At 32.4% G+C, this 21,874-nt stretch overlaps 2 protein-coding genes across 8 annotated transcripts; one reads left to right on the plus strand and one right to left on the minus strand.

Annotated features, from left to right (window-relative positions):
- Positions 1 to 2,499: 2,499 nt before the first annotated feature.
- On the minus strand, positions 2,500 to 16,404 carry LOC114195383 (transducin family protein / WD-40 repeat family protein). Of its 7 annotated transcripts, none has more exons than XM_028085828.2 (24): positions 16,040 to 16,399; positions 15,715 to 15,833; positions 15,137 to 15,221; positions 14,811 to 14,864; positions 14,256 to 14,347; positions 14,042 to 14,145; positions 13,361 to 13,433; positions 12,273 to 12,720; positions 11,109 to 11,444; positions 10,773 to 10,979; positions 10,522 to 10,620; positions 10,354 to 10,426; positions 7,552 to 7,679; positions 7,131 to 7,413; positions 6,829 to 7,052; positions 6,626 to 6,750; positions 5,978 to 6,095; positions 4,328 to 4,383; positions 3,921 to 4,014; positions 3,663 to 3,846; positions 3,528 to 3,593; positions 3,270 to 3,454; positions 3,134 to 3,196; positions 2,500 to 2,735 (listed from the first exon to the last, which is right to left on the minus strand). In XM_028085828.2, exons 1-24 carry the CDS (start codon positions 16,085 to 16,087, stop codon positions 2,628 to 2,630), a joined length of 3,372 nt encoding a protein of 1,123 aa, XP_027941629.1. In that variant the 5' UTR covers positions 16,088 to 16,399; the 3' UTR covers positions 2,500 to 2,627. The 7 variants fall into 7 exon arrangements, 5 of the variants coding, with proteins under 5 accessions (XP_027941629.1, XP_027941628.1, XP_027941631.1 ...); XM_028085827.2 differs by having other exon boundaries at positions 7,552 to 7,682; XR_014984235.1 differs by lacking the exons at positions 2,500 to 2,735; positions 3,663 to 3,846 and having other exon boundaries at positions 7,552 to 7,682; positions 16,040 to 16,404.
- Positions 16,405 to 19,127: 2,723 nt separating this feature from the next.
- LOC114195695 (2-oxoglutarate (2OG) and Fe(II)-dependent oxygenase superfamily protein) lies at positions 19,128 to 21,241 on the plus strand. Its single transcript, XM_028086245.1, has 2 exons — positions 19,128 to 19,955; positions 20,755 to 21,241. Exons 1-2 carry the CDS (start codon positions 19,167 to 19,169, stop codon positions 21,061 to 21,063), a joined length of 1,098 nt encoding a protein of 365 aa, XP_027942046.1. The 5' UTR covers positions 19,128 to 19,166; the 3' UTR covers positions 21,064 to 21,241.
- The last annotated feature ends 633 nt before the right edge of the window (positions 21,242 to 21,874 follow it).

Consider the following 21,874-nt stretch of genomic DNA (forward strand, 5'->3'; position numbering starts at 1 on the left):
TATCCGGTTATACGTGATTAGGTTTTTATACGATAAATTTAGGAATTTGATAATTCCGGCAACTTGGTAAGGAATGCTCCCGTTAAGTTTTCATTTAAAACGGATGTTATATCATGGAAGTGGTAACTGATATATAATACGATAACCTAAAGTGTTTTGGAAAAGAATATCTCCCGTTAAGTTTTTCTCTACTTTGAGTGTTTGTATCATACAAGTTGAACATGATATATACGGACTTTCTGTAATTTAAAATTCACATCTTTGGTTATGTATTTTTCGGAAACAAATCTTTTTAGTTTCTTAATATTGTCTCCTGTTTGTTGTATATTCACTGAATTTTAATTCTTTGGAAATGTTTCAAGGTTTGGATGATATAGGATTGATCTGTTTGTATATTTTTAGCTTTGAATTTGTTTTTATTTAATTTAACTCAAGTCTTTTATATTACTTTAATTTATTTGAAAAGATCACATCTGTTTTGTTTATATTGAAATTGGGCCGTTTTTTTAAAAAAATTATTTTGGTTTGTTTTACTATTTTTTCCTTCTATTATGTTATTTATTAAATACCATTATGACCGAAGCCACTGAAGATGAATTTTTTTTTTAACTTTGTTAAGTATAACTTAAATTGGTTGACCAAGTTAAATTTGAAATTTAATTTCATTTGATCAAAATTTAAATGTATATATTTTGTTATTAGATTTGTGTTATTCAGGACCTTAGTTTATAGTAATAAATTTAAATCAATTTTCTTAATAGTTATATAGTCTAGCATTGTAACGGAAAATATACGTGAATGTATAATTTTTTTAAATTATACAATTTTAATAATTTTTTTGAAAACTTATGATTCAATTCATTTTGGAATAATTTATTTTGAATGTAAATTGCACATGGAAAGTGAAATGGGAACGGACTTACTATATTATTGATATTCAAATATCTTATGATGAATTAATTCTACAATTTATTGAATTTTAGTTACATATTATTGTATTTATTTGTACTAATTAAATTATTTGCATTTTTGGTTCAATTTAAATTTAAATATTCTTTTGAATTTGATAATTGATACATAAATGACTTTTCAATTTACAAAATGACTTTTTTTTATATTTATTTTTCAAATTGTTAAAAATGAAAAAGAAAAAAAAATATTGAATTGTTTGAAATAAAATATCGAATATAAAAAATGTATATAAATTGTCAAGCTGCCATGAAAAAATATCTCGGTTTTCAAATTTTATGTTTTAAATAAACATTACGAAATTAAAATACTGTAATTCTTATTTTATTAATTTGTTTTTCACCTTTTATTCACTTATCTCAATTTACCTTCACGGGCTTTGTGCAGCACGACTTATTATATTATTAATAACATACCAGATCGAAAATTATGCTCTGTACACAAGAATTAAATTACACTAATATTTTAATAATAATAATAATAATAATAATAATAATAATAATAATAATAATAATAATAATATTCCATATGTATTATCTCAATTTAGCAGATTTACATTCTTACTAAATTATTACAAAATACATATTAAACAATAAATATACAATAAATATATATATATATATATATATATATATATATATATATATATATATATATATATATATATATATATATATATTACCTTATTTAATAGATATGTTTGAGGATAATTCAACAAGATCCATTTAGTATTTGTTGATTAAAACTATTAATAGTATATGAAAATATATTTGTTGACTCAGTTACCCATATTAATATAATAATATACGGTCAAATTTCAGAAATTTGATTACATTTCCTACTTGTCTTAATATTATATATCACTAAAATATATTATATATTTAATTGATTTATATATTTTTTATTATCATATTAACTATATGATATCTAATAAGTTTTTATTATTGTGGATTTTGTAATTGATTTTATAAGCTTCGTAAATCCAATAAATACATATACCAATAATATATTTATAAATTTAGATCTAAATAATATATTTATAGACAAATTGTCGTTAATTAAACAAAATCTAGATCTAAATAATATATTTATAATATTTAAACAAAAAACCAACAATAACAATGACATAAAAAAGAAAAAAATCTGCAAGGGTCTCATACTGTTCTTTTATATAATAACATACTCTTATATTTATTTATACATTCTTATAGATTCTAGTTTGTAGGTAAACCTTTATTAGGCAAGGGTCTCACCGAGTATTATAAAATATTTTGTAGGTAAACCTTTATATGTATTCTAGTTTCCAAATCATCAAGCCACTCAGATAAATATAAAAATGATTCTTTCTTTTTGTGTACTTTTCTGTTAATTTGATTCTTTAAATAACTGTTATTTTAATCTTACTCTCTATTTAAATTTAATTATTTTATAAATTAAATTAAATATTTTAATATTATATTTTTTTAAAACACTATTAATTATAACATTTAACATTTCCACTGGTGTATTATAATTAAAAATTGTTTCATGTAATAATAATAATAATAATAATAATAATAATAATAATAATTATAGCACATATTACTGTGGTCTAAATGTGATTTTACAAAAGCAAGCAAAACGTAAGTATTGACGAAAGCAAGAAATCATGGAAACAATCATAACTGCCACCATTTACGATTTTCCATTCTTTTAGCAAGTTCAGTTGCCATGGATGCAAAGTCTTGCGCCCCATTTTGTAACTCCTCAGTGCGTTCGTTGAGCAACTAGTTAAAAGAAAGAAAAGTTAATAAGCACATTTGGAAGAACTCCAGCTAACTTTCAATTCATAGTAAAACACTTTGATTTCTCATAGGAGTAATCTTGTGAAAGAACCTGGCAATTTAAGTAATATTTTTTAAGTATTAAACTATGTAATTAAGAACCGAAGTGAGAGTTTTAAGTATTAGGAATGGGATATATCTCAACAAAAGCTAGGTCCGTCAACTAACTTCAATGGTACCCAATCATATTAAGATAAAACAAGAAATGTCTGCTTTCAGAGTCCCGTAAAAAATGGATTTTTTTTGGCGATTCAGATTCTTTTGTTCTTTGAATAAAAGAGGTTTGAAACTGTGAAAAATAAGATACAGGTAATGGAGAAGGGAGTGAAATAATAATATACCTGGAGCTTTTGTTGGCGCTCTAGAAGTTTATCCCTTGCAAGTGCAGCTGCTGCTGAGGCATCCTGAAACCAATGAAAAGTCAAGACATGTGAGTAAAAGTGCGTAAATTACAGGGTTTTCAGAACGACGATTTACCCCCGTCCCCGTCTTTCTGTATTTAGCTTTAATTTCTTCAGTTGTTCTAGCTCTTGGTTTCGAGTCTGTGCTTGCATCTTCAAATAATTTCTGCCTGTCCGTGGCTTTCCCTTTATCATTAAATATTTTCAGTATGTCCGTTCCTTTCTCAAATAATGTCGGTCTGTCTGTTTCTTTCCCTTTATCTGCAAGGCAACCTCAATATTCAAACGATAAATCATATATTACTTTCGGGAGAAATAAAACAATATGATGTACCTCTGTTGTCAATATGGATTTTCTTTGGAGATGAAAAGACTACAACTTCATCAATTTGAATGTCATCTGTAAAAGATAAGGTACCATTTTAAGAAAATAAAGAATAGTTGGCAGTAGAAAATGTTGAGGACAAACCTATGTCAAGAGAAAATGGATCTTGGTTATCTACTGTGCTTGAGGAAGACTTTAAGAAAGGGGGAGTAGAGAATAATTGTTTTAAATTTTCCAATCTATCAGTATGAACTGCTTGATTTGCATTGTGATCTGCTTTCCCCGCTTTAAAGTTCTTAGCTATGTTAACAAAGATGCCGGATGCTCCCTATAGATAAGTTGAATTACAAGTCTAGAAAAAAAAAATAATGGGAGAGAACTGCAAGCCTGAAAAAGCTAGACCTGTCTTTCATTTTGGTTTTGAGATAGACTTGCTGTAGCATCTACTGCAGCTGCAAGAACTTCATCATGAAGACAAGGAAAAGACTCTGGAATCCTACAAGAATTTGAAAGCTCATAATGGAAACTGAAGTTCTAATTACTAGTGAGACTATACACGTATAATTTTCTCAAGCATTTGTTTAGGTTGATCACATTCACAAACCACCTTTCGGTTGTCCAAGACTCTTTTATAGCAGCCCTCAAATTTGATTTCATTTAACTTGTCACATGAAAATTTTCTATATTGAAACGATTTATCCAATGGTTCAAATATTAACGATGGTGCTATAAATTGTGGGGTTAAGAATTGATGTCTAATTTCTCAATAAAACGAATATGGTCAGAATAGGGAGGAATAGTGAAGTTACCAGAGCTCATTTTCACATTTCAATAGTGATATGCAGGCAGTTTCATTCCCATTGACCTGTAAAACAAGATAGCCATGAGTTTGATTATAAAAGCAAAACAACCTTGAAATTACTTCATTTGTAAGAATAGCAGGAGTTGCCTGCAACATGTTTTTTAAATAATCCAAAACCATAAAACGTATGTTGGTTTTAATTATTTTTTTTCCTCATAGTATTGATGTTAAAGCTGCTAGATGAAAACTCACAGAATGGTTTTATATCGCTATACACCCTCACACAATTGCATTCCTTTCCCCTTAAATTACACTGCACTCCCCTATAAATTACACTCTCATCAGTTCAGATAAAAATATACTATGCTTCATTTTGATATGAACAAACCTCTTAATGATAGTGAATAACTATTAATGAGCTTTTCAATGACATTTTTCCTGTCTAAATTTCAGAACCAGTGACAATTAATTTTAAAATTATATTAATTTCAGGTATTTAGATTAAATGGAATATCAAAAACTTCTGCTATTGGTTTTGGAACTTCACCAAAGTCTTAATTTCATCTTTATGAGTCCAAAAGTCAATAATATGGACTCAAATAATTGTTGAAGAAGTAGAGAATCAGATAGAAAAAAATATCAGCCATAAGAAGCTCATTCGCTTTAAAATAGATTAAAAGCGTACCATATATTAATTTATCATAGGAAGTGAGTGTATTTTCTCAAAATAAATGGAAGGCAGTGTAATATATACATCTCCTAGGCCTAGTGGCAGGGACATCATTTACCCATTTTTTTTGCACTATTTATGATGACAATAAGGGTAGAGCAAGGGTCAAACTTCTAAGTTCTAACTAGTTGGTTATATAGAGATTTTGACAATATATGAATGGATTTCCCCTATTGTTCAAGATGCTGGGTGAACGTTCATAAACAGTTTTATATTAACACGGACTATTCAGTGTAATTAGATAAACCGTTGTATTTCATAAGTTGTTCGACAAGTAACTGGTGAAAAGCATGAAAGCCGGTTATTTTAGATCACTGGTAAACTGGAATATTAGTTACCCTTGCAAGAAAATCTGAAAAAGGAGGAAAAAAATAACAATAAAAGCCCTATCTCAGAAGGGGAAAAGGAGAAAACGGAGTAAACTGGAGAATTTTGCTTTAACTGTTTCAAAATGAAAAATCAGTTTACTATATTTCCTCCATAATTAACTGTTTGAATATCTTTAAATGAATAAATATATTGGTTAATTGCACAATTGGTATTGTAGATTAGGAAGAAAGTTATGTTTTCTTCATTCCTTGATCGAATATGAATTACAAAGGCAGAAATATAAAACAAAAACTATACACTAAGATACATAAACAAATTAAGAAAAGCAGGGATTTTATACACAAAAAATCTCTTTTAAGGTAAATAAAGATGAAATCTAGTCCAAATCCAACCAATAGGACCTAGGAACACAGAATCTGCCAAATGTCCATTACAGTATATTTTTATTTTCTTAATCAGTTTTCAACAGATACATAAATATTTTAAATTTTCTCAGACATTAAATTACATATCAAGTTTAAAACAGCAGATAGATCATGTAAGTTTTGGCAGGATATAAGTAATAACTTCATTGAAAAAAAATGAAAAAATTCAAACCAGGATAATTTTTCCATTTGACGAAGAACATATTGTCTTCTCCATGTTAATTTCCAAGTTCCATCTGAGTATTGACATTAAAGAAATTTCTCCTAACACTTCCAAAGCTGGCAAGGACCTGCTCAGAGCGAGATAAAATCCATCTAGACTTATCAAAATCAAAAAACAGGGCGAGTGGGGAATGTAACTAACTGGGCCATGATAACCCAAAAAGCTAGAATGATACAGCAACACAACACCAACATTAGTCTAGAATAACTACAACATATTCAGAGACCAAATGTATACGATTTCTCCTACAGAGTATAAAGTATAATCAATCAGGATGAAAAATTATTGAAGATGCTCCATGCAGCAAAACTGGGACTTTAATATTGGGATGTGGGGTCATTCCAAGGCTCAGTAAGAAATAATATAAAATCAATGTATCTCCTACTATTTATTTGAAGGATAGCAAGTTAATTTATACAGACCATCACAAAATTCAATTTTTACTTTAAAAGAAAGAAAGTTTTAAATTTCTTCTTTTTGATGGCTGGGGTTGCGTTGGCTATTTTCATTTAAATGTGGCTTCACTCATGAATTGCATAGTGTCACCTGAACAAAGTATAAGAATAATAAATATTCATTCTAGTATCGGCACTTCACCTTAATTCAATGTTCCCTCTTTGATACAGAAGTGCCAGAACACACTCTTTTTCATTTTTCTTAAAGATTGTAGTCCAGCAGCATCGTTGTACAAGGTCCACCTTGCGAAAGTAGTTACTACTACCCTGTTACTAGGAAATTTCATTAACCAGTAAGAAGGAATGGATTGAAATTTGAAGGAAGATGGGCGTGAAGTGCAGCACCTCAAACACAAAATTTGAAGTGTGTATGCTCAACTCGCTCTCATAACAAAGTAAAATGAGTGAGTTCGATAATATCTGCCCACAATATGAATTTTCTACGGTAGTAGCAGTTTCAACTTTAACTTGTGCATTTTCAGATTGGACGTTAGGTTGCATTGCAGAATCACTCTTCCGAGGGGAGTTGGGGGATAATTTTTCAGCGGGTAGGGTAGAAGTGCTACGGTCTGAGATAAAACAGCAACATAAGTTATAAAAACTTTCAACAGATTATAATATCAAATTCTATCATAAAAATTACTTGCCTATAATATACATTGAAATTGCATTTGATTTTACTCTGGGGCTAATTGTTTTACTGCAAACTATATTCCCTGTCACAGCATCTATCGCAACAAAGTGTGCATCCCTTGTCACAACATAGACTAGCCCCATTCCAGGATTGTCAGAAATATCAGATACAGAATCCTGTGTATTACTCGAGCGACTGTCTGAAAATATTGCATTCATAGAAACAACTGCCGAAGTGTTAGATTCAGTTTTCGTGAGAAACAAAACTGTTGATGAACTGATATCAAGCATAGCCACCTGTAAAGTGGATTAGAAAAATATAAGTTGGGAACTCGGTAGTAGTTTAATTTAAATAGCCACTCAACAACTCCATCAGGTGACCAAAAATAAATAAACCATTTCCTTCAAAAGGCAAAAAATTAATCGATATCTCACCTGCCCATGTTCATACCCAACAATAAGTCTTCTTCCATGGTTTGCAAAGTGTAAACCGTATACAGCAGACTTTTGAAGGGTAAACAAAGCTTTGCAATTAGGTCCATCCCCTTGATGCGTGTCATGAACTGCTGTCCCAATAGAAAAAACCAGGTTAAAATCTGAATTTATAAATATCAAATCATTTTTTAGCCTCAACAGATGCATGAAAAGTAACTTAGGTCATTGTCAATCAAGCTATTCAAATTCCCCACGGCAATCAGGGAGCAATCGGAATATATATATATATATATATATATATATATATATATATATATATATATATATATATATATATATATATATATATCGGAACTATGATATGTCCAAGGTCCAATATGGAAAGAATTTCAAAGGTTTTCCTTGACTTTGTCCGTGTCAACAAACAATTCGAAATGCCTCGACTTTTTTAGAATAGGTCCGAGTCAAATAGCAATGATTCGAAGCACTTTACACTATTTTGGAAATCCAAGGACTCAATCGTATGGATATGTAAAATACATGATTTCCTATCCTAGCAGGAAAAGGGGGAACGGATACTCAATTTCAAGTGGAGTAAACAGAATTCCATACTAGATATCATAGATACATATAGAATTTTGTGGAAAGCCGTATTCGATGAAAGTCGTATGTACGGCTTGGAGGGAGATCTTTCATATCTTTCGAGATCCACCCTACAATATGGTGCCAAAAAGTCAAAATAAATGATTTTAGCCCTTATAAAAGTTCTAAAAAAACGGATTCCTCCTTTCACGCTCATGTCACGGCGAGGTACTGCAGAAGAAAAAACCGCAAAATCCGATCCAATTTATCGTAATCGATTAGTTAACATGTTGGTTAACCGTATTCTGAAACACGGAAAAAAATCATTGGCTTATCAAATTCTCTATCGAGCTATGAAAAAGATTCAACAAAAGACAGAAACAAATCCACTATCTGTTTTACGTCAAGCAATACGTGGAGTAACTCCCGATATAGCAGTAAAAGCAAGACGCGTAGACGGATCAACTCATCAAGTTCCCGTTGAAATAGGATCCGCACAAGGAAAAACACTTGCCATTCGTTGGTTATTGGGGGCATCCCGAAAACGTCCGGGTCGAAATAGGATCCACTATATATATATATATATATATATATATATATATATATATATATAAAGAAGGATCGAACTATCCAAAAAGTAACTTCATAACCTTTCATTTTATTCTAATCGATCAATAACATGAGTTACGGTTTAGAACTACTAGATTAGAAGAAAAGAAAAGGTTAGGATGAGGAATAACTGTTCTAAAGTTAGAGTAACTTGATTCCTCCCATAGATTTGTGTGTTTCAGACTAATTACTGTTCATAACAGCTCAAATTCAAGGCATCAAAATCTAAGGTTACAAAAGTCATGGGAAGGAAATGGGGACAGAGGAAACTTCATCAAGACCAGTTGAGTATTTAAAACATTTTGGAATTTAAACCCGAGACTCTATTTAAACTTATATTAATGTAATCTTTCTCAATCAACTGGAGGCCCGTGAATCTAACTTAACATGTTTTACCTGTCCAAAAAAAAAAGCTTGTACAGTGGGTTGGCTTTATTTTATAATAGTTGTCATACTTTACTACACTTTTACTAAACACAGTTTATTCATACACATAAAAATGCATTACGATTATAAGTTCCCAGTAAAAATATAAGTATTAGTAAATGTCATTCTTCCTCGTACTAGGTGTGTTAGGTTAATGTTTAGTGGGTTCTGTCCACTTGTCTAGATTCTCATTACTCTTGTGGAAGCATTTTCCATGCAGAAAATAATGGATGATAGGCTTATCGTAAACCAACCGCAGTAATACCTGGCTTTTATTGTTTTTCTTACGACTTAGAAAGTGAACTTTAAGCTAACATATCTCATGTTGAGAATATCGAGTATAGTCATATAAGAATAAACTTTTAGTCTAACTTAAACTTACATGCATGACAAATCACACTCTAATGCACAAGCCATGTTCAGTCTTGGATATCCATGACCATGGTCAAGGACCTCCATTGACCTTCATCTAGCCCATTCTTACTCTGATGAAGTGAGAGTTTCATGGTCCACGTGATTGATTCATTGCTAGAATTGTATCCTAAATTAGAAGCATTGGGTGGAGAATGTGTTTATGGAGGAAGGAAATACAACTATTCTAACCCTCTTTGCATGCCCCAAAACTGTGTTGCATAGGTGGCTCAGTCAAATCATCGCAACGAGCTTGGTGTACCTACACCACTCTAGTTCATCTTGTCCTTCCCCATATAATCTGTCTTTTAGAGTTATAGGTCCAACAAACCTTGCCAGAATAGCCTCACATGTTATGATAAAATCTTAAAAGTGAACTTTAAGCCTTTCAACCTCACAAAGCCTACTTGGTTAGATGAGGTTTTGCACCCTCCATATTATAATTTTAGTTATATCTTTGGTTGATAAGGGATCTGCAACAAATACAATATAATTAGGTAAAAAAACCTATCCCAGGATAGGCAAGGAAGCAAAGAGTTCAAGTTAAAATTTAGCCTTTCTAGCATTACATCCCAAGCAGGTGCGCAATACTCAAAGACAGAACATAACTGCACTCTTCAAACAAACAAAACTTTTTCCACTACACTTGTCATCACAAGATGGCAATGGAGCAAGGTATGTAAAGATTAGTAACTGTAAAAGCGACTCAACACTTGAAACAAATCATGAGAAAATTTGTTTGCAATTCAAATAGAAAACAAAAAAGTACCAAACCTTCAGTTCCATTTTCTGTCACGAAGTGTAAAGATGTGGTATTTGAGCTTCTTATTAGAGCATATAGACGTACCTACATATGTTCATAGGATACGATTACCAGGCATTTGAGGTCAAGATTACTGAATAAAAAGAAAATGAATAATTCTAAATACTAATATATCTTACAACACCACTTTCATCACCAACAGAGAGATGTAGAGTATCAGGGCAAAAGCCCAATGCTGACACTGGCGCACTTGCATTGCCAATTTTAACATCACCAACCTGCCAATTAAAAATTATTTTTCTTCACAATTGACAAGCATGTCTCCAATATATGAGCTTCAATAAATATACAAATGCAACAAAGGTGGAGGTGGGGGCAAAATCACCACTGGATAAAAGATTGTAGATTGCATAATAACCTGATCACTAACCTCAGATTTTATATTGTAAGCAAGTGACAAAGCAGGATATGTGGCATCCCATATCTGAACAGATCCATCTTGGTAACCAGCTATGTATATTTGAATGATAGGATGGTTTTCTTTGAAAGGAAGACCTGGAACACCACCAGTCAAAGGCCACTTTGTAGCAATACTTTTCTGATTTTGTATTGAATGATGCTTTCCAGCTTCAAGAATCTACACAGACATTGTTTGCTATTAGTGTTGAGTTGACACTGCAAGCTCAACATTATACAATATTGACAACAGGGTTAGCAGCTAGACACAGAAAAGAAAGAATCTTTAGATCTAATACATGTACATTACCTTGAACAAGGCTTTAAATGGCTTTACATCTTGACATACCACATCAAGCCTTGCAGTTGTCATGTGTGGTTCAAGAGTGGGTACGACGATTGGATACTGCACTGTGGGAACAGAAGTCTTCTTTTCTTTCTGGGACATCAAAGAAGACAGACAATCATTGCCATAAATATCCAGTTGTCCAGGACTTGTCAATACAGATAGCACATTAGAAGCTCCCTCAGTATGGCAATCACGACATAACAAGACCATATCAGCAAAAGAACCATGAAGAGTAACATCAAAGCGGCCGGTACACCTTAGATTTTCAAGTCCACCGGACCAATCAATGCTCAAAACCTGTAAACATGAAAAGACCATATTGTAGTGACACATTAATTGTCTACATAAAATTTATGAAACTCAACAGCCTACTGACACTGGCAACATGACATGCCCAATTTTCAAATCTAATGTAGCAAAAATGAAATACTAATTATTGCAACAATCAGTTTCAACAGAAGTTGTTATTCAACAAAAATGAAGTGATAATGAACAAGAGATGAACAGTGTTTTCTTCATAAGTCATCGTTAACTTTATCAGGATAATAAGATGTATACTGGGCACTTACGACCACAAAAAAAGCTCAAAGAGAATAAAAAAGCACAGACCAATATTAATTTATTGTACTAATCTAAGACCGTTTGCTTCCTTTCTTTTTTAATGTGGTGTTTTTGATAGGAATTGGTCTATCTAATCCTTCAATTGAAGGTCTGAAATCAGTCTTTTTTACAAAGGAACTTAAAATCCAGAAACATTCTCAAAGTGGACATAAATAGATCCTTGACAGTGTTTCTCTAGCCTCTTTAACCACCAGGATAAGACCCATGCTTCTACTACCAAGATACCCAGCTCACACAATCTTCCACCCATAACCCACTAAAACATTCTCAAGACTACCTTTCTAAGTAGGATCTTGTGACTACTTGAACTTGGACGGTCATTATTATGGCTTTTTTTGCTGGTATTATATTCAAACACCACAACTATAACCAAAAACAAAGTAAACTTTTTATCATCTGCGCATAATTTCCTGCAAATGTGAACATCATGATGTTTTTCAATTATTTATTACAATAACTATTAAAAAACTAAAATCAAATAGCCACTATGCATATGAAGCTTACCGTCAGAACTTCTTCAGACCCAATCTCACAGCCACCATAGACAAAAAGTTTCCCCCCCTTGTTATTGGCTAACCAGTATAGAACAGTAATAGGGAGTCTTGTGTCAGCTGACAATAATTGAAGCTTGACAACATCATTCGACAATGTTTTGACTTGTTTATCTTGGGGGAAGTCAGCACTTGAAAAATCCCAAAACAATATATCACCATCTACATAACCAACAACAACAACTGATCCATCACTAGATGCCCAAGATAGAGAGCTTATCTCCTTTTCCTGCTCTTCATGCTCTAGTTTATCATTAGAAAGCTGAGGCCTAGGGCCATTTGCATAACTAGCCACGATTTTTCTCTTTAATTTGATGTCTTTGTGGTTTCTCATGAGAACAATTCGATCTTTAGAAGCATCCCAGAGTACCATCAAACCATTTTCATATGCAATTAGCAATCTGCAAAATGACAATTTCAATTAAATCAACTAAAACATGAGCATACTGAACACATTATACGAAAGTTAAGTTCCCTTAAAATTCATGAAAGTGTACGTTTACTATGTATACATGTGTAAGAATGTATGTTATGTGTCAACCAATGTTAAACATGTCAAATTAATTTTGTGATGATGTCCTCCGTATAGTACAAGGAATTAGCACTGAATTTGAAACTCCATGTTGAATTACATCTGGATTAAGTTTATTCTTCATGTTGTATATTTCAAACAAAAGGAAACTCCGATCATTTGAATTTGAAAATCCTAAGTACAGTCCATTGCCGCACAACAAAAATGATTAAAATTTTTCTTTCCCCGAAAAACATGGCTAAAATATTGCATATATACTTCATCAAAATCATTATAAACGAAATTTTTGTCCTATGGTTATAAGTTAACCATGTTCTGTGGTAAAATCTATCTGAGCTCAAACTTACTCCCACTCATGATTTAGAGAATGCCTAAATATATGACTATTTAATAGAATAACCAATTAGCCTAATCTGAGATGCAAAATTACCTAAAACTCATGTCTCACAATTCCTTCATAGAACATAAGGAAATCAATTAGAGAAACTTTAAGTTTGTTCCTGTCTTGCCTGTTTCCATCAGAACATGGTTGATGGAGAACTCTGACAACTGAAACCTGATCAAGTGACATTCCAGCTGCTTCTGCAAAGGTGAGAAACAGTTTGCAACAAGTTAGCTGTTTGACTTTGAGAACTTTTTGATTAGCCGCGCAAAAAATCCTAAATTATATATTGACAACAAGCGTACGGCTTGCTAGGAAGTAGGAACTTATGTTATATTTACGACATACCAAAATAATCTGCTCCACTAGGGACATTTCCTTGAAGATTATCATAAGGTTTACTAAGTTGATTAATAAGGATCCATAGAAATTTATAAAGCCTCAATATGATGGAATATATAAAAACAGGTACACAAGAAACATAACCATGAAGGACTACACCATTAGCGTAACGTAAGAGTTAAAGCTTCTACACCTTTTGGTCAAGCAATTCCTTAACATGGTATAAAAGCCTCTGAATAAACCATCAAAATATTATTTCAACATAAGATAGTTTTGGATCTGACTTTAATTACAGCTCAAGCCTAAATGAATTTCGTTATAAGAAGGGATATATCAAAAAAACTCTTATCTCATCACCTAACAGCTTAAAGATTGAAGTCAACTGGTTACAGAACATCTGTACAAAACGTAAGCATACATAAATATTAGAAAAAGTAGTAAAGGAGTAACGAGATTATGTACTTACCAGATATAACATTTGTGGGAACATAATAGGGCAATATTTTAATTTTTCTGTCTTCAGAATCGAACATCAACACATATACCATCCCATACTCAGTTCCAACATACCTGAATTTCGTTAAGAGAGGGTAAAATTTTTATACACCCATTTACAAAGATTTTATTAGAAAAAGTAGCATGCAAATGCAGACAGAAAATTATCTGCACAAGTATTTTACATGTAACTGGTGCCATAAATAACAGAGAAAGCAGTTATGATGGATTCCCACTGCAAGGCAGAAGCAATTTGTTTGCTTTTCAAATCCCAAACCTGCCATTAGCAGGAACATACTGAGCAGATTAGTGAATGAAACAGATGAAAGGAGAAAATGGGAGTAAGAGGGAAAACTTGGTATAAAAGTTAAACATTGTTAAACAACAAAAGCATTAAAGGAAAGAACGCTCATATGGAATACCAAAGAAATTGGTTAAATACTTTTTTCACACCTCGAAATATCTTGAAATTCATTTTTAGTCACTTAAAATTTTAATGATTATGTCATCAGATTGACCAAAGTGATCTGGTTTTTGTCCCTCATCAGCAGTAAAAAAACACATTTTCTGTGAAAATCTAAGAACTAGTAATGAATTACATTTTTATAAGGATTAAAAGAGAATATTAAAATACTTTGGTACATCAAAAACATATTTTGCTGCAAACAATTACAAAGCATATTTGGAGGGTGCCTGGTCATATAGCAGTTTAAAAGAACCCCAGTAAACTTGTAAGTTACCTGTATTTCATTATCATTTGAGACGCTGGCAAGGAAACCTTGGTTTTCCAAGAACTGTGAGAAAAGTTCAAAAAGATGAGATATAATATTTTTCATGAAATTCCTCAAAATCATTCCATTGGACTTCTAAAATTTAATTAATGTACAACACTCATCAATAAACATGGAAATAAATGCCATACCCACACCACATATACATGGATTCCAGAGATCTAATACTCAAAGAAAAAAATGTAAAACAATATCGGGGTAATATACAATACAACATTAAATGATTGATGACACTCTTTAGTTTCAGGTTTCAACATTGGTCCAAAATTACAAACCTCTAAGTTCTTGAAGGGTGCTTGCTTGGGAGAGATCAGAATCCCTTCAATATTGTCGCCACCGCACACCTTTATCCTTCCATCGCTACAAGGGGGAGGAAAATGCCAAAGTCAACTAAAAAAGCCACTAATCGAAACTGTCTAGCTCTCAACATCACAGTGCAGTAATAAGTGATTACTAGTAACTATTGTCTACCTCTCAACGCCTCAATGTAGTAATAACTACTGAAATCATCTAAAAAGAAACAAAGATATTCTTACATCTAAGCTAATAAGCTACTCCTCAATCTTCACAGCAATGGAATGATGAAATTATGAATAGTTAGAAAATAAGAGACATAGTTAAAAATAATATTCCAGAGGCACACAAACATACAAAATTCCCTTCAATAAGATAAAGTGCACAACGTATTATTTCATCAACTAGTTCTAATAGCATCAAAAATAGACTGCTGTTTAACAAAAGAATTCTCCATTTCGATATTATTCGAACGGAGAATTCCAATAAGGCAGAAAACACATGGAAAGAACGCGTTGTTCCAACGCAAAGCCAACAAGCACAACCAATTATAACTCACAGTGTTCCCATTGCCAATAGGTTTTGGAAGTGATCAAAAGCAAGAATAGACGCGGTAGAAGGAACGCCATAGTGAAAAACAACTTGCGGATCGAAATTCGCCGACGGGTGCACCACGTCCTGATGCCCAGCGACGGGAAAAAACGTTCAGAAACAACATCAGTTTCAGGATTTTGGTCATAAAGAAATAGAAACTACAAAAGAAACAAAAGGCTCCTTAACATTGAGCACCGGCATTGGTAACCACTACAAGGAAAAAATCGAAGATGCTGAAATCTGCAATGAACGTGAATAGCGTTTGTTGATGGCGGAAATTGAGCACGTACCTGAGGATTTTGTTCCGCTTGTAATTTGTTGAATAATCGAGAGAACATTGTTGACGACGATCCAATCCAAGAGCTTCTTCTGGTTTTTGTATTTCGATTTTCTGTTTCTTGGTGCTTCAGGTGCCGTGTGAATCACCAGTATGGTGCACCGTGCATGTGTGTGATCCTCCCGGTTTTCTTATTGAAATGGACGGTGATGCCAAGCCTCGAGGGTCATATGGACCGTTAGATTTCAACTTTTAAAAGTTCAAAGATGATTTGGGGATCTGATCTGATCGCCGGAACACCTAGTAGTATTCGTTACACACGAAATAGTTCGAAAATTAAGATCGACCCATAGAAGCCACTTTGCTTTTTTCTCTGTCCACCTCCTCTTTTTCTTTAAAATAAAAGAAAACATGTCTTCTTTAAAAAGAAAAGTTAGATACGCATTGTTAATCTATTTTTCTTACGGTATTTATATTATTCTCATACAATTCTTAAACTAATTATTATAAAAACTGATAAATTTATATCATAGACAATCATATTAAGTTATTCTTTTAAAAGTATAAGAATCTAATCTTAAATCACTGTTAGCCTGATTTCTATGCATTTATTGTAAGAATGATTAAACTTCTCCTACATGTAATTAATTGTAACTTCTCCTCTTTTTTTTTTAAATATTTCTAATTTACTTCTTCAGATGTGAGAATGTCGAGTGACCGACAATAGTTAAATGAAAACAGTTTGCTTTATGTTTATGTCAGTTTTAAATATAATTTCATTTTATTTTGGAAATATATTTCGCTAAAAAATAAAAAAATAATATAACAAAATGCGCATTTGAATTAAATATTCAAATACAGTCAAATAGTTAAATAAACGTTACTGAAGGTGATTATCACATTTATCTGAGAAAAAAAGAAGCATTAGTAAAATAAATATATATTTCATATTAATTTACTTAATTAGGCACTTTTTGGTATGATGATTTTCTTATATGACCTTTAGTTTATATTATACATCGAATTGGTTAAAGAAACATTTGATTTTGTTATGAATTTATATCAAGATATTCAAGAAATATAACATGAATTAAACATGAACCTAACTTACACGAAAGATTAATATTATTTTATATTCAGAATCTTAAAATTATAGTTTTCTAAATTTTTATATGATGTTTAATTTTCTCATATTTATTTATTGAGATTTAGATTCATTTTTAAGTTTTCAACAAAAAGCATTGCAAATATCTTGAGTAGGTTCTATTTAATTTAATGAAAAAAAAGTAAAAGTCTCACTATATATATTTAGAGTAACTTATTTTAGATTTTTATAAGAATGTTGGCAATTGCAGAGGGTTGATAAAAATATCAATAGCAATATTTGTTTAAACCTTGTTTTTGGAGTTTTATGACTAAGTAACGATTCCATTATGGTTAACATGCTCAAAATTCCTCACACTATTTTTTCTAACATGTTAGACTTGTCTTTTACTGGCTTGACTTTATTCCCAATCCACACAAGAGTCTTGGTATTGACTTGAACCATATCACCAAGTAAAGATCTACGACAATTCTTAGATATATGTTCTTTATATATTTTGAAAAATGTTATTTTATATCCGCATAAAAAGCTTCTACTAGATTTTAATAACTAAATTATAACTAATTAAATCTAACATTTTATTTTCAATGGACAAGATATTTAACCTATTCTATCTTGAAATTTTAAAAAATTTCTTTCCAACAATCGCATGTTAGTTTTTAAACATTACGTTTGAATTTCTTCTACATTTCCATTTTTGAAAAGTTGATTTCACTATAAGTGTATTAAACTATTTGTTCTTAATTTTGTTAATTTGTTAGCATTAAAAATAAGTTTTGATGTAAAAAAATGAAATAAAAAGATGAATAAACAAACATGGAGGTCAGAGCTTTATCCAGCTTTTACCTGTGCATGTCCTTTGCTGCCATGAGAGGTGCATCTTTCCTCGCAAAACAAAACACACAAGGCTGCCACTAACTATCACCACCCATAACCCTAAACCTGCATAACTTCTAAAGCTACCATTTTTTTAGTGCAAAATCTGTCACAGATAAAAACAATGAAGGTGGTGGGTTTGGGGTTAGACTCATCTCTTCATTCAAGATATTCTATGTCACTGTTACTTGTCTTTTGTTCATTTAACATTGACCGGTAGACACACCAAACATATTACTTTTAAAACATGATACAATATTGTTGTTACAAACAGCTCTATGTTTATAAACATCACCTTAACTAATTTATTGTAAACTTAAAGTGCAGAGAATAAAATTGTCAATAGGAGTGTAACATAATTTTTTTTTAACAATTGTTTATGGAGAATCAAATTCGTAACGAGAATCTGATATCAACTTTTAGGATTGAACTCTCACTGTTAAGTCAAAATCTATAATCACTAATCAAAATATAACTTTTTTTATTTAAGAAAAAGTGTAATATAAATTCAAACATTTGAATGTGATTTAGTTTACTTGAACTCTGTCCCAAAATAGTTTAACCTCTAATAATAAAATACCTTGAAGAGGATAAAATATTATTAATATGATATATAAGTTTATATAAGTCACAAACGTTAAATTCTTTAGTATCATTTTCGAATCAGTATTCACAATTATCATTATTCACTCAAGTTCAATTTGAGAGACACAATTCATTATTTTTTATAATAAAAAGTAAAACACAGCTGCGGCTGCGGAAGAGAGATACTGTTAACATAATCAATAATGTAATGTCAAATTAAAATGTCCTCAAATGTGAATGTTTCTCTTAATGTAGTTGGCAATTTCCATAAGATATACATTAGGTCATAAATGCGTTTAAAAATATTCCAACCCAATTCCCATTTGTTTCAATGACTGCCAACTAAGACATTGTTAACTAAATTGTCTCATTTGGAAGCACGAGAACGAATAATCATTATGTTAGCAATAAAACCTTATCAGAGTCGTGGAAAAAAGAAAATAGACTGCTCCATCACACGTGTGAATCGTTCTTTGTTTCCCATATTCACACGCTCCTTTCCATCAACATATAAGAGCAACAACACAGTTCCAAACATTTTCTCACCGTATTATTATTATTATTGTCTCACGTAATGGCGTCTTCAACTCAAGAGCATCAACACCAACTCCTACCGAACCTCTATGGAGGCGCCACCTCAGCTCCGCCGCCAACACCAGCGGCGCACCACGACAATCTCCTGTCCTCCTCTGACGCCGCCGACGCGATCTCGCGCCTCCTCCACCGCCTCCCGCCCACGCTCTCCTTCCCCACGCGCCGCTCCTCCTCTTCCTCCTCCGCCGCCTCATGTCCCCCCTCCCTCTCCTCCCTAAAAGAAATCTTCTCCGGCGTCTCGCAACTCGGTTACGCGCAACTCACTGATCACTCAGTCCCCCCCGAACTCGCCAACGCGGCCGAGTCGGAAGCGCTCGCGCTGTTCGACCTTCCTCGGGACCAGAAGGAGTCTCTCATCCCCGAAAGCTGGCCTCTCGGCTACGGCCGCGGCGATGAAGACGACGACGACGGGCTCGTTGAGTCATTCCGCTTCGACTCAGCGTGCTTGACTGAGTCGACCGAGCTCGCTCTAGCCTCTCTGCGCGAGTTCGCACGCGCACTGGAGAGCCTGGGGCTGAAGATCGTTGATGAGTTAACTCATGCCTTGGGGTGCGAGAATCCGACGGGGGATGACCCGACCCGCTTACGTTCTCTTCTATGGATTTCGGAGTCTGTGGCAGGAAACAAATCGGGTGGGTTTTACCCGTTTATAATCGGGCTACAGTACCAGATTAGGAATCAGAAGTACTCGATGCTGTCGGATTCGGGATGGGTTTCTGTGCTGCCGCACGTGGAGTCGATTTTGGTCACTGTTGGTGATATTGCGCAGGTAAATTAATTATTTTTTAGGTTATGTTTTTAATTAGTTAATAAATGTTTTTGTGGCTTGTTAATGTTATTTGCTTTATGGTTTGGATATTTGTTAATTATGCTGTGTTATCTTTTTTCTTTTAAAATATTTTATTTATTTTTTATTTCTCCTACTTTGTGAGTTTGTCACATAATCATGTTGGCTATAGTTTAAAGTGTGAGTTGTAATTACTCTACTGTCCCTCCAGTGCATGCATAGTTTGATCTTGAAACTTCCATAATTTGAAGTTTGAAAAAACATTAGCTGAATATTTGGACTATGTTATTCCAGCTAATGAGGCTGCATTTTAATTATCTGACAATTTTCCCTTTTTTAAAGGTTTAGTTATTACCTAATTTAATTAACATACTTGTTTAAGTACAACAAATTATGATTTTTATATATATAAAGTCAAAACAGTAAAGTACAATAAAAATATTTTTATGACGATTATATAAAATGAAATAAGCATTATTGTTTTGCGTGGTACATGTTGTCGTAGAAATCCTGATTTTGAGGCAGCAGATAAATTTATGTTGGTTGGGTCCCCTTCTTTATACCGAAGCAGCTCATAATGCAGTGGTTAGCAATGTCCCTATGTCGGGTTGTGTTCTTTTCTTCATTTTTCATAGGGATGTGCCCTAAAGTTGAAAAATCACCAATTCAGCTCTGAAAAAGAGTACGAGGCAAAATCCCTCACACCTCGAGAAACCTTTTTCTTCTTCTTTTTTCTATTTAACCACTAAGTGACTTTATGGATGCCAATATTACTGTGTAGGTGTGGAGCAATGGGAAGTTGAAGAAAGTTAGAGGGAGACCAGCGGCGACAGTTGAAGAAGAAAAAGGTTCACGCTGCATAACAATGTCACTGCTGATAACTCTTCCCACAGAAAGCAGAGTGGCGCCACTTCTTCCGAAGGAAAGCATTGACAGTGAGAAAAAGGAAGAGGTTGAAGAAGAAAATGAGTGTGGTGATGAAGGCGAAGAGAGGGTGTTCAACTCTTTCGATTTTGAGGACTACGCTTGGAGGGTGTACCACCAACTCGTTCTTTTTAAAGATCCATTGGATAGGTATCGTGTTGCTTAGAAGATGAAGATGAAGTTGTTGTTGTTGTTATTTGGTGTTGTTTTTGTGAGATTCATTAATTTGTGATGTGAGTGATGTTGGTCCAGTTTTAGATGGGTGAAAGGGAAACATGTGAGGACTACAATAATGAGATGTATATGCTTCATTTATTTATTGGATTGATTTTGAAGTTAGAGAACTCTGTGGCTAACTTTTTTTTTCTTTTTTTTACTTTAGCTTTCGATCTATAATTCAGTGTGTGTCAGTTACTCTAAGAACTGGGGTCCAATTCTGCCATTACCATACTTTCAATTATATCTTTCAGTGAACTATTAGGTTAAAAAAATACATCCATCTATCTATCAAGAAGAAGAAGAAAAACTAGATTTTGTTATATTAGGTTAAAAGTAACGATAAAAGAACATTAAATATACTTGTATTTTTACTCTTAAAAGTATAACTTAAATTATTATTTTTTAAATAATCAATATTTTTAATAAAAACATTCTTTTTATTTGATTTCAACTTTCTCGGATTATCTTGTTTATACATTTGACTGACTAAACTCATCTTAAATATAAAATTTTAAAATAATTATAGTAAAGTTATTCTATAATTTTTTATTTATAGAATAGGCTTCATGGCACTACACTAGTCTATCCAGATTTTTGATTTATCAGTTTATTTATACACTAGAGTAAAATGATGATTTAATTTCTTCTAATAGATTTTGGTTTCAAAAGCAACAAAACGAAGTTTTCTCAAACCTATATCGATATAGCAAAGGCTTCACCGAAAGGTATAACGAAAATGTGGTATTTTTTAAAATATT

Source organism: Vigna unguiculata, chromosome 8 (assembly GCF_037176805.1).
Source record: "Vigna unguiculata cultivar grain cowpea cultivar isolate G323 ecotype 2 chromosome 8, ASM3717680v1, whole genome shotgun sequence".
Classification (NCBI taxonomy): Eukaryota; Viridiplantae; Streptophyta; class Magnoliopsida; order Fabales; family Fabaceae; genus Vigna; species Vigna unguiculata.